The 13,885-nt window shown below is 45.9% G+C and overlaps 1 protein-coding gene across 4 annotated transcripts in view; it reads right to left on the reverse strand.

Annotated features, from left to right (window-relative positions):
* Positions 1 to 225: 225 nt before the first annotated feature.
* DUS2 (dihydrouridine synthase 2) overlaps positions 226 to 13,885 on the reverse strand; it is a 137,533-nt gene continuing 123,873 nt past the window's right edge. For all 4 annotated transcript variants that reach the window (XM_078606441.1, XM_078606440.1, XM_078606442.1 and 1 more), the window contains 4 exons: positions 8,921 to 9,070; positions 2,950 to 3,037; positions 2,394 to 2,467; positions 226 to 580 (listed from right to left, as the gene is read on the reverse strand). In XM_078606441.1, the coding sequence (XP_078462567.1) occupies positions 247 to 580; positions 2,394 to 2,467; positions 2,950 to 3,037; positions 8,921 to 9,070 (646 nt within the window). In that variant the 3' untranslated portion in view covers positions 226 to 246. The remainder of the gene's footprint in view (positions 581 to 2,393; positions 2,468 to 2,949; positions 3,038 to 8,920; positions 9,071 to 13,885) is intronic.

Consider the following 13,885-nt stretch of genomic DNA (forward strand, 5'->3'; position numbering starts at 1 on the left):
GGCGACTGACGCGGCACGGTGGAAGCCTTCACCTTGGCAGCGGACTCGCGAAGGCCTGCAAAAATTATGAATCACCAGTAAACAGTGGTTGCACGTATCCACATTTACACGTGCAAACGCATACGAGGCGGGGCAGGCAAGCCAGTTTCTCGCTTCACACACGCGCATAGAAACCCGGAGGTTTTTTTTTTGAAGATATTGTACGTCGCCCTTCTCTCCGCCCCGTTTCTCCTCCTCCTTCGCTCTTCATTCCGACGACCCCTTCTCAGCACGGACCGTGCCCGTTGCGCAGCCGCCAGGGATTTTCTCACCGCTGCCACCGCCGCCTCTCGTGTCCATTCCCCCCTCGCCGAGAGCACTCGCACTCGGCGTTCGGAGCACGTCCGTCTCCTTGGCGCCCTGTCCAACCTCCGCGACCTCCTCCCCCCCCTGCTGCTGCTCCCCGTCAGCCCCCCGCTTGCGCTTGTTACTGACGGCGCTCAATTTGCTCCCCTCCCTGCTTAGCTTCATGCTCGGGAGGCCCAGGCTCTCCACGCACACCACCGCGGCCGCCTGCTCCGCCAGCTTTTTACTCTTTTCCCTGTTGGGCGGGGTAGAAAGAGAAAAGAAATCACGGGGCACGTCACAAACAAGCGGAGACAAGGCTCGCCCATGTAGCCGCACGGACTGTCGAGGCAGGTGGCGTTAGCGAGCACCTATTACGGACCGAGTGGCGCCCGAGGAAGTGGTGGGGGGCCCACAGGACCACGCCGCGCCACATTTGCCTCCCCAGTGCCGGATGTCTAAGCACCGCTGTAGTCTGTGCTGCTCCTTCAACGGAGGGGCAGCACAACCACGTGAAATCTCTCCTGAAGCCCAGTCGTGGCGAGCAGATCTCCACATTGGCATTTAGCTTCCGGAAATATTGGCACACGCAAGAATATAATCGAAGGTCGAGTTTAACTAAATGTGAAGATACTCGCTGCCGCCGTTGCTGGCCGAGGCTGGGGATGAAACTCTGGTTAACTGGGTTCAAAGCGCATTGCATTGCTAACCTCTGCACCGCCGCTCCCCACAACGTGCGCGTCACGCGCACATCAAGAGTCTACGTTCGGTTCAAAATATCGGATCACCGGTGAGGAGAGATAACAGGAAAGCGATATTGTCAATACGCCACGAGGCTTCATACAGGAAATGATAGATCTGTGTGGGACCATCCACAGTGACGCTAGAGATCTCTTAGGATTGTTTTAAGAGCCATATCTCAGAGCAACCACTCGGGCTGATGCGGATAAAGGTTTTACCCTTTCTGGCAATAAAACAAGTGTTCAGCAGTTCAAACACCAAATAGATAAATTTTGTAAGGAATAAAGTCTGCATTAACCGCACATACTTGTGTTGAACATGCAAACAAAGATACTTTTTTATACTTTGATACTGGCAAAAAGGTCCCATGGTAGATACAGGTTGTGTGCGCACACACGCCGTTGCGCAAATGAAGAGACAGAATGAGGCAACGTTGCCATTTGTCATATTGTGTCATTCACTTGTACATGCCATCATGTGTTACATGGTTATGTGTCCCCTGGGATGGAGTGGAGGGGTCCTGCTGTTATAAACCTGGCGAACTGAGTTCACGGGAGAGAACTATCTGTTCTCTGGCTCCTACCTTCTTCACCAACGTGCACGAACCAGCGCGGTGAATACTTTTTGGTTTGTTTCTTAGGTAAAGTCACGTAGGTAAAAAAAAAATGAAAACAACTAAATTAAATCACGAAGTTTCGGGCGCAACACAAGCATGCTTCTTCAGGTGGGGACAACGTAGCGAAAGCACAACCGCTTATGTTGTCCCTACCTGAAGGACGCTTGTGTTGCGCCCGAAACGTCGTGATTTAATTGAGTTGTTTTCATTTATTTTATTTTTTACCTACGTGACTTTATCGAAAAAAAACAAAGAGTATGAATCCTTGCAGTCACGAAAGCTTCAAATCTAGAACCAGTGCGGTGAAGTATGGCCAAACCTCCACGACGACATCACGTGGGGAGGCCTTAAACCATCAGCGCATTGACAAACAACCGTAAACTTGGGATGTTCACCACAAGTACCGGTGTGCAGTTAATGACGAGATGATTCCTCGCAAAAGTGATCTATTTGATGTTTGAACATCTTAACACTTGTGTAGCCAGAAAGGGTAAACCCTCCTCTTTATCATACTGTGATACTGTAAAAAAGGTCCCGTGATATAACCGTAAACGATTACTGTAACATTTGAAAGAGAATAAACACGTCGACGCGTTAATTAACCGCACCGATAATCCGTACACAAATCCACTGCCGAAATAATGGGATTGGCTCAGCTCCTACCGCTGCGTGAGACGCTGGGTGAGACGTCACCGTGATTGCGTGGTCTCACCAGTTGACGGTGGAATATTTCTTCCCCGCCACCACTGCCACGGAGCGAAAGAAACGGTCTTCGGTTCGCTGCTCCTGCACAAGAAAACGACCGACGGCATCAACTTGTCCCAGGTTTCGAAGCAACAGCTCTAAATCTCGTCTTCTTCTTCCTGCTGTGTACATTGTTTCTCGTATTCGTCTCGACGCGTGGTTGACCGATTTAAAAAAAACAAACTGGGCTGGCCACTGCGGAATGTCAAATTGTATTCAAGCTTCGGGTTGCAACGGGTACAAGAGGCATGACAAATAAAAACAGCATGACGAGCAGCAATCAGATCGTCTCCTCCAAAGGATCTAAAACGCAGTTGTCAGCTTTGTTGAGGTCTAGATTTTTAAACAATGTTTGAAATATGACACAGTTATATATATGAATACATAAAATCAACATGGACAGCCTCATTTTGTGAACTCATCCAATTGCTGCTGCTGCTGTTCACTTCACCAATTAGGAGTAAGAAGGTCTGCCGCTTGAAGCACATCAAACGACGAACATAAATGTGTGGTCGGCCACTCACGGTTGTGTACTGGGGCTGGCCGTGTTTCGAGTGGCGGCACCACTCCAGGACAACGGCCTTGGGGGTGACGTTCTCGGGGTATTCCCTCCTAGAGTGTGGCACAGCGAAACGAGACACCTGTGAGCAAAGGCGCAGGTGAAACAATTGCACGCCTGTCGCGGCGCCGTGTTCGCAACGGCCTCTGTGAGCAGCGTGGACGTCGAGGGGCAGAACGACGAACGCGAACTTACGGGAGGAGGGGCAAGATCGGCGCCAATTGCTTTGGACGAAGGAGGATTCGGTTTAACCAACTTCGGTTGAACGTTCGGTTTAACTAACTTCGGTTGAACTAACGTTCGGTTTAAATAACGTTCAGTTTAATTAACTTTGGGTTTCAGTAACGTTGGGTTTAACTACCCTTGGATTTCACTAACGTTGGGTTTAACTGACGTTGGGTTTAACTGACGTTGGGTTTAACTGATGTTGGATTTAACTGACGTTGGGTTTAACTGATGTTGGGTTTAACTGATGTTGGGTTTAACTGACGTTGGGTTTAACTGATGTTGGGTTTAACTGATGTTGGGTTTAACTGACGTTGGATTTAACTGACGTTGGGTTTAACTGATGTTGGGTTTAACTGACGTTGGATTTAACTGACGTTGGATTTAACTGACGTTGGGTTTAACTGATGTTGGGTTTAACTGATGTTGGGTTTAACTGATGTTGGGTTTAACTGACGTTGGGTTTAACTGATGTTGGGTTTAACTGATGTTGGGTTTAACTGACGTTGGATTTAACTGATGTTGGATTTAACTGACGTTGGATTTAACTGATGTTGGGTTTAACTGATGTTGGATTTAACTGACGTTGGGTTTAACTGACGTTGGGTTTAACTGACGTTGGATTTAACTGATGTTGGATTTAACTGACATTGGATTTAACTGACGTTGGATTTAACTGACGTTGGGTTTAACTGATGTTGGGTTTAACTGACGTTGGGTTTAACTGACGTTGGGTTTAACTGATGTTGGGTTTAACTGATGTTGGATTTAACTGACGTTGGATTTAACTGACGTTGGGTTTAACTGACGTTGGGTTTAACTGATGTTGGGTTTAACTGATGTTGGGTTTAACTGATGTTGGATTTAACTGATGTTGGATTTAACTGACGTTGGGTTTAACTGATGTTGGGTTTAACTGACGTTGGATTTAACTGACGTTGGATTTAACTGACGTTGGGTTTAACTGACGTTGGGTTTAACTGACGTTGGGTTTAACTGATGTTGGGTTTAACTGATGTTGGGTTTAACTGATGTTGGGTTTAACTGATGTTGGGTTTAACTGACGTTGGGTTTAACTGACGTTGGGTTTAACTGATGTTGGGTTTAACTGACGTTGGGTTTAACTGATGTTGGGTTTAACTGACGTTGGGTTTAACTGACGTTGGGTTTAACTGACGTTGGGTTTAACTGATGTTGGGTTTAACTGACGTTGGGTTTAACTGACGTTGGGTTTAACTGACGTTGGGTTTAACTGACGTTGGGTTTAACTGATGTTGGGTTTAACTGATGTTGGGTTTAACTGATGTTGGGTTTAACTGACGTTGGATTTAACTGACGTTGGGTTTAACTGACGTTGGGTTTAACTGATGTTGGATTTAACTGATGTTGGGTTTAACTGATGTTGGGTTTAACTGATGTTGGGTTTAACTGATGTTGGGTTTAACTGATGTTGGGTTTAACTAACGTTGGGTTTAACTGACGTTGGGTTTAACTGATGTTGGGTTTAACTGATGTTGGGTTTAACTGATGTTGGGTTTAACTGATGTTGGGTTTAACTGACGTTGGATTTAACTGACGTTGGGTTTAACTGACGTTGGGTTTAACTGATGTTGGATTTAACTGATGTTGGGTTTAACTGATGTTGGGTTTAACTGATGTTGGGTTTAACTGATGTTGGGTTTAACTGATGTTGGGTTTAACTAACGTTGGGTTTAACTGACGTTGGGTTTAACTGATGTTGGGTTTAACTGATGTTGGGTTTAACTGATGTTGGATTTAACTGATGTTGGGTTTAACTGATGTTGGGTTTAACTGATGTTGGGTTTAACTGATGTTGGGTTTAACTGATGTTGGGTTTAACTGATGTTGGGTTTAACTGATGTTGGGTTTAACTGATGTTGGATTTAACTGATGTTGGGTTTAACTGATGTTGGGTTTAACTGATGTTGGGTTTAACTGATGTTGGGTTTAACTGATGTTGGGTTTAACTGACGTTGGGTTTAACTGACGTTGGGTTTAACTGACGTTGGGTTTAACTGATGTTGGGTTTAACTGATGTTGGGTTTAACTGACGTTGGGTTTAACTGACGTTGGGTTTAACTGATGTTGGGTTTAACTGACGTTGGGTTTAACTGACGTTGGGTTTAACTGACGTTGGGTTTAACTGACGTTGGGTTTAACTGACGTTGGGTTTAACTGACGTTGGGTTTAACTGATGTTGGGTTTAACTGACGTTGGGTTTAACTGACGTTGGGTTTAACTGATGTTGGGTTTAACTGACGTTGGGTTTAACTGACGTTGGGTTTAACTGACGTTGGGTTTAACTGACGTTGGGTTTAACTGATGTTGGGTTTAACTGACGTTGGGTTTAACTGACGTTGGATTTAACTGACGTTGGGTTTAACTGATGTTGGGTTTAACTGACGTTGGGTTTAACTGACGTTGGGTTTAACTGATGTTGGGTTTAACTGACGTTGGGTTTAACTGACGTTGGGTTTAACTGATGTTGGGTTTAACTGATGTTGGGTTTAACTGACGTTGGGTTTAACTGATGTTGGGTTTAACTGACGTTGGATTTAACTGACGTTGGGTTTAACTGACGTTGGGTTTAACTGACGTTGGATTTAACTGACGTTGGGTTTAACTGACGTTGGGTTTAACTGATGTTGGGTTTAACTGATGTTGGGTTTAACTGATGTTGGGTTTAACTGACGTTGGGTTTAACTGACGTTGGGTTTAACTGACGTTGGATTTAACTGACGTTGGGTTTAACTGACGTTGGGTTTAACTGATGTTGGGTTTAACTGATGTTGGGTTTAACTGATGTTGGGTTTAACTGATGTTGGGTTTAACTGACGTTGGGTTTAACTGATGTTGGGTTTAACTGATGTTGGGTTTAACTGATGTTGGGTTTAACTGATGTTGGGTTTAACTGATGTTGGGTTTAACTGACGTTGGGTTTAACTGATGTTGGGTTTAACTGATGTTGGGTTTAACTGACGTTGGGTTTAACTGACGTTGGGTTTAACTGACGTTGGGTTTAACTGATGTTGGGTTTAACTGATGTTGGGTTTAACTGATGTTGGGTTTAACTGACGTTGGGTTTAACTGACGTTGGGTTTAACTGATGTTGGGTTTAACTGACGTTGGGTTTAACTGATGTTGGGTTTAACTGATGTTGGGTTTAACTGACGTTGGGTTTAACTGACGTTGGGTTTAATTAAAGTTCGGTTTAACTGATGTTGTCGTTATTTAGCGCCCGTGTCCCGTCGCGACCGTGTGTGGCCCGGTGACTGCACCTGCGACGCCGCACATGACATCAACGGACGGCATCGATGATCTCCAGCAGCCACATGGACATTATTTTTGCGGATAAAACGTTCGTAAGGAAGGCAATTTTCTCGAATACTCCTGAAAATGATGACAGCTGTCAGCGGCTAAAGGCTATTTACTTGAAATCCGGCATCTGTCTGTTCACACGAAAAATACACCCCGGCACTATAATCCATTTTTATTCCCCGACAACAAATAAAAGAAATAACAGCGCTGATGTAAAAAAAAAAGTTGTGTTCTTAATCAATACCCGGCATGTTGTATGAAGACGCTGATGACGACGTACGTTGAGGTGAGAAATGGATCGTGTCTTAACGCGTTTGTCTCGTACGGAATGGCACGTGTCGAGCACAAAGCTCATCCGTGCGGAGCGAGTGACATTCGCACTCCTCCGGGAGTTCACAAGTGAACGAGAAATCTGTTGAATGGCGTTTCACCTCGCACGAACGCTGAAATTCATCTACACGTACTTGATTTTTCCTCGCCCACGAAATCATTGGAAAAATAGATTAAAACTATCCCGAACGCTTCAACGCCGCAGTTATACCCCCGCGAAGTAATGAGCGTGTGCAGGCAAAGAGAAATAACGTGACCATATCTTCCATGAATCGCGCTTAATCAAGTCAGGGCAGAGCACTCCCGTCTACGGGTAACAATGCATCGTAATTTCCTCGTCAATACGAGCATTCTTCATTATTAACTGGGAATTCGTATCGTCAAATTCAGCTCTGCATTTTTAATACTTCCACGATTTCGATTCACCCCTCTGCACAAACCTCTCTGGTTTTGGAAGCCGACAGCTGGAGTGTTTTAAGGGTGCAACGTTAACATTGCGGTTGTTGATTTCAGTGTTTTAGCTTCATTGTATGTATGTTGTTGAACTTCTTTCGCACTGTACGTAGCCAACCGCGCTAATCGGAGGTTGTTGATTTCAGTGTTTTAGCTTCATTGTATGTATATTGTTGAACTTCTTTTGCACCGTACGTAGCCAACCGCGCTAATCGGAGGTGCGTGGGAAGGACAATTAAACACAAAAAGCAGCTCTACAGAAATGAGTTTTCAATCTCGATGTTAAAAGTGCATTGCTCTAGTGGCTTCCTCATTTCTGTGGTTTACATCTGCTCCTCCTTGGCGTTTAGAGTCCAACATTCTGACCCGTATGTCAATACAGTAATCCCTCGCCACTTCGCGGTTCAAGTTTCGCGGCCTCAGTGCATCGCGGATTTTTCGAACTGATTTAAAGGCCTCATTATACCTGTGCAGTAACACCATCATCATCATTCATCATCACATTCATCGAACTGCACAGGTCTGTCATCGTCGTCATTGTCATTGTCATCGTCGTCGTCGTCATTACTGGAGTCAAGTCTCAAGATACTACTGGTGAGTGTAGAACACCATAATACGTATCGTATGAGAGAGAGTGAATGTATAATATTAAGGTTTTATAATTAAATAGATTTAAGTAAAATATATATATAAAGTATAAATATACATATTTTAAACATTCTGGTACCCACACACACATATACGGAAATTCCTAGGGGGCCAATCCTACTTCGCGGATTTTCACCTATCGCGTGGGGTTCCGGTCCCCATTAACCGCGATAAACGAGGGATCACTGTACTGCTCTTATTACTGCCCGATATACTTTCCCTCTCAACCAAGTCAGAATCTTCCTGGCATTATGATGATGGTGAGGGGCATCATCATGATCACACTGCCGGCAGCGTTTTAATTCGCACCGCGGACTTGCCATCCAGAAGTCACCGGTTCGATCTGCTGGCGCAGTGGTCGAGACAACGGCGCGAATTTCTTCACCTCCACCGCCTGTCCACCGCGCAGCACGAATGGTCAAGTGTGTTGTTGTTGTTGTTTTCCCACCTCTTCCAGGAAGGGTTGAAGAGCAGGCCAAAATATTATATTGTGGAGGGTCTCTCTAGAGCTCTCACTCATGGAGGCCCTTCCGCCAGCAGTGGTGGGAGCGAGCAATTGCACGGCCTGCACCTTTACTACCTTTCGTCATTACCGCACTGCCAATTGATAGTCATCTGGAACTTATTTCGCAACGTCCATAGCCTACCTCCGATTAGCACGGTTGGCTATGTACGGTGCGAAAGAAGTTCAACATTCAACGGCCATTCGCCACTGAGTGGCGGTGACGTCGCCACGGCGCTTGTGCCATGCTACGTGCACTTTAAGCGAAATAGGTTCAACATACACACGCACACATACATACACACATACATACACGCACACATACATACACGCACACATACATACACGCCCACATACATACACGCACACATACATACACGCAACCGTGTAAACGGGAGGTGCGGGCGGCAGCGACGTGGGAGCGAGCGAGGAGCCTCACCGGTCGAAGTGAGCGTAGCCAGCGGTGACGTCACTGGCCAAGTCGGACCGCAGGAGGCGGCTCGTCGCGTCCCTGCCGTTGAGACGCTCCACGGCGGCGCGATGCCGCTCCCTGGTGTCCCGGCAGAACTCACCCATCCCGAAGAGGTCACTGCGCGCCCGACGGAGGTGGTGTCGCCCGGCATCGAGACATTTATTCAATACGTCGTCGATCGTGTCGTCACGCCTTGTGTTGTGCAGGACGAGGTCCCGGTCGGGCGTATTATTGCACTGGGTCATGGACAGATCCCCCGGGTGGCCTTTAAGAGTCTGTCGGGGGCAAGTGCTGTTGCCGGAGCGGCTACGGAGGCCGGCAGCGCGGCACACGAGGAGAGGGCGGGGTGCCCAGCACCACGCCCAACCGCCTTTGTCTCCCCAGTGGCGATGTTTTACACATCGTGCAAGATACTCATTTTGAGGCCGAGTCGACCTAGGGGAGGCCCAGAATCGGTTCAGGTAATCGTCACCGGTGTTGGCCGTGATTGAGAATCGAACTCAGGTCACCGGGTTCATAGCGCAGCGCCCTAACCGCTACACTAACGCTCCCCACGGCAATTCTCACACACTTTTTTTTTAAAGCTTTCCAATTTTAGCCATTAGCACTGTGCAGTCGTTACAGGTGGTGACTTACTATAATAATAATCATTTACATTTATTTGTAAGGCATCTTCGATTAATGTCTCATGATTCAATATGATCAAACTTGCAGTATTAAGTGGTGTTGCAGTTAGTGCCTTCCCTGATTTAATACTGTAAAAATAGATCAATGAGTTGGCCAAAACTTGGAGACAACACATTTTGTCCTGCCAGCTGCCCGTCAGCTTCCATGCTGCTAATCAAATACCTCTAAAGACAAATGCATGTTTTAAAATCCATGCATACGCATGATTTTTCAACACCTGTTTAAATTACAAGTCTGGGTTATTGCTCGATGAGACGCAGAGATTGACACTGCAGGTGTCACGGTCTCCGGTTGTGAATAACGCCACAGGGGAATTTCCTTCACACTTGCTACGCAAAGGTAACACACCAATGTGCATAACGAAGAGCGTTTTTGGGCAGCGAGCACAATACCGGCTACGGCACTTGGGCCATTAACAAAAAACATTAAACATGCTTAAAGAATTGAGGAGAATTGCATGCCTGGAATTATACCGAGCGACAGGGAGAGAGGTATGTGGATGAGAGAACACAAGCGGGCGAATGAAATCGTTCAAACCTGTGAAGAAAGGTGAGTGGGCCTGGGCAGGACACATCCCTCGAAGGGAGGATGGCCAGAAAAAAGTAATCATCAGGCATTCATGTATTCACTGCTGGATGCAGGCCTGTCCATGCTCACAGGCCTCTTTGTAGGTTTGAGCAATGCGGTGGGTGAGCAATTACCATGTCAGAGGGCTTATCACGTGATTGTCCAGAGCCATCCATGAGACCTGTTACACATTAAAATTCTGCCCGTGGCACCCTCAATACAATGCGACAAAACAAACATATAAAACGCACCTCCGACTAGCTCGGTTGGCTACGTACGGCTCTGAGACTCCTGCTGTTATGGAGTGACTTATGCAGCCAGCTATGGCTGCAAAGTTTGGTAGGTCATGTTATGTATATCGTTTATTGTTTAAATTTCAATCACAGTTCCTATGATCACTGTTACATTGCTTTTATAGCTTTATTTTGGTGATTTCGAAAACGTTTTGGTTTAGCCATATTTGTTTGTTGTAGTACAGAGTAAGACCGATAACTTTAATCTAAATTGTCTTATGGTTGTTATTGTTTGACTTGCATCCCACTGGGATTTTTGCACACAGCGTTGATATACTGTGCTTCTCTGGAAGACTTTGCTGTTTTTCCTGGATTTTTCTGTTTGCGCGTAGTCACTTTAAGATGTTTCTTGTTTTTATTTGTTGCGGTTGCACCCGATTCAAGAGCCGAATGGCTCACAGGGCTATACCAAATACATGAAATGAAAACGGCGTGAAAGAAGTTCAACATACACACACATACGTACAAAACTATCAATCCACAAATGGAATAAGTCCGCCCGGACACGATGTAGTCATGGGGGTTAGTGAGCATGCCTCACCCACGCTGGGTAGTGGAGGCTGGCTAAGGGGGTGATGCCCAGCACCCAATCAGATACCACTCGCCACTGATGATAGCTAATTACCAATTACTATGCCGACCGCTCCGTTTGGAGAATGAAAGGGCCCGGGATAGAAAAAAGAAGAAAAAAAACCTTCGATTTTGAAGGCTGATTTTGAAAAGGCCATGGTGACTCAAGTTTGATATGTTTTCCTTTCAAGAATTAATATTTATGGAGAACGTGTCCTAAATTGCTCGCCGCGGTCGTTGTAACACGTCAAGAGTCAAAAGGTAAATATAAAAAATACATTCACACATTTCCCTCCAAGTACCCTCTTGCCAGAAAAAAAAAAAACCTTAATAAACATTTCCAAAAAAAAGGGACATTGTGGCACTTGGCCTTGGAATTTGAATACATTTCAAAATTCCCAAACCTGGTGTCAAAAGCAGCAGCTTAGCCCTCGCCGAAATGTTAACATGGGGGCAGGGTGTGGAGAAGAAAGGAGGGTTTGAGGCGTCGTGGGGATTATCGGAAATGCCACAGCACGTGGAGAGGCGTCACTCTCACTCAAAGCGGTTTTACAGTATAAGCAGCCGAGCCAATTTTCACGTGATCGACAAATCGAATCCCAGGCAGCATTATGATGCTACGGGACCATTAACCAAGAGCATGATGCGTCGAAGAAACTGAACGCCGCGCAGTCTCGCGTTCAACATCATCGTGTGACGACGTCGCATGGCGATGTCGTGCCAGGGGCGTAAGGATATATAAAAGAAAATCGTTGTCTTATGGTGGACACAATCGATTACGTATTTTCCGATTTGTCCAGCTGTCCGATGTGTTTTGGTCTAGCTGCCGCGTGTCTGACAATTCCGCCTCCACTTGCTGGGAGCTTCTTCAGGAACTCAATGTTCAAATTCTACAGGCAAACAGCCCAACCACGAACACCCACGAGGTGGTTTGCATTCGACTGTGTTGCACGTAGTGGTGCGGTGGCTCACGTCCTACACAATGAACATGGTGACCTGATTTCGATTTAAAGCTTTCGTGACTGCAGGGATTCATCTTCTTGGTTCTTTCGGTAAAGTCACGTAGAATGGAAATAATAAAATAATAAAAATAAAACAATTAAATAATTCTCACGACGTTTCGGCCACAACGCAAGCAACCGTCATCAGGTGAAGAACAGGTCTGTCGGAAAGAAAGACAGCGTCTGAATGACGCTGTCTTTCTCAATAACGCTGTCTTTCCGACAGACCTGTTCTTCACCTGAGGACGGCTGCTTGCGTTGTGGCCGAAACGTCGTGAGAATTATTTTATTATGTTTTATTTATTTTATTTTATTATTTCCCTTCTACGTGACTTTACCGAAAGAACCAAGAAGATAGTGACCTGAGTTTGATTCCCGGCCACAGTGGTGGGTCGACGTCTGAACCGGTCCCCGTTTTCCACAAATGCGGACAAAACGGGTACGTGTGGCCGTGCATTTGTAAGCGTGCGGCAGTTGAAGTCAGAAAGAGTGCAGAAAGACCCTTTATTTCAACCAAGGTGTGTGTCAATTGAGAGCTACAAGTCTCTTTTTGCAAGCGAGACCCAGGTGCACACATACGAGCATACACAAGGAATAAAAACGTGCAAAATGTATGGGTTCTGCAAATGCTTTCCAAGATGCGTTTGTCCTCGGAGGCACTTAATTCGCGATAATGAAGGCCGTGGTGATTGCGCCAGGCTCAGGAAGCAGGACGTTTGTAGGCCGCGATCAGACGATGCCGCTCAGATAGCGGATTTACAGGGGAGGAGGCGTGGGCAACACTCGTTTATTTGGCTGGTTTTCTCTGGAGGCGGGCCCAATAGCAACACAACTTTCTCATACAGCTGTAACCATATTGGATCATCTATTGCGAAAGTTATCCACGCATCCCCCGCCTGCTTAGAGAGACAGAAGGACGAACGGACATCATACATAAACGCTTTTAACCAAAGTTGGAAAGCATTAAAAGCAAATTTCACGGAAAAAAACATTAAAGGTAGCATTATAAATGCACACTGTTTGAGGAAATAAAATCCAACGCAACAGAAACGATACAATCTTGACACAAATTAATCACACACATCCAAGATGCAATAGTATGTCATGAAAAAGTAAATACATTCCCTCGCATGATGTGATGGCTAGGCTGGCTGGCTTCCAGGGTACAAACTGTCATTGCTAAATCTTACTTAAGAGGATCAATTTGAGCCCTGTTGTGCTATTCAGCAAATGATGTGGTAATGGGGACACACATATTTGTCTCAAACATGTGCACTTTGTTCACTGGCAAGCACAGATGATGGAGAGGCATTGCTTTGCTCCAACGAGGTAGCAGCACATCAATACGCAGATCGACGTTCCCAAGGCCAGCTTAGCAGCCTTTAAATAATCCTTCGTGCATTATTATCACACATTTGTGCTTAGAAACGGAGAATAAAACCGACGGATCAATGCAATCACACTTTCCCATGACGACTACCGGAGTATTAATAAAAGGTGGCATTTCACTCAAAGCCACATGCATTTAACCCGTTCCAAACAGTAGCCAATGCATACGCTCAGAAATGTTCGTGTGAAATATCTGTCCTTAGAACGTCATCAAAGTGTGTCGCTAAGAAATACGAAGCATTCACTCGAACACAATTGAACCATCGGTAAACCCGCGAGCACATCTTGACGCGACCGAGCTCGCACTGCGACTGCGCTGCGTGGACGAGGACGGCGTGGCGTCGTCGAGTTGTGAGTCGCGTTTCAAATGAAAACGCTCCACTCTTCTGACTCCACAAATTACTCGACATCGCACCAATCCCATC

The sequence above is a fragment of the Lampetra planeri genome, chromosome 26 (genome assembly GCF_965212315.1).
Source record: "Lampetra planeri chromosome 26, kcLamPlan1.2.h2, whole genome shotgun sequence".
Taxonomy (NCBI): Eukaryota; Metazoa; Chordata; class Hyperoartia; order Petromyzontiformes; family Petromyzontidae; genus Lampetra; species Lampetra planeri.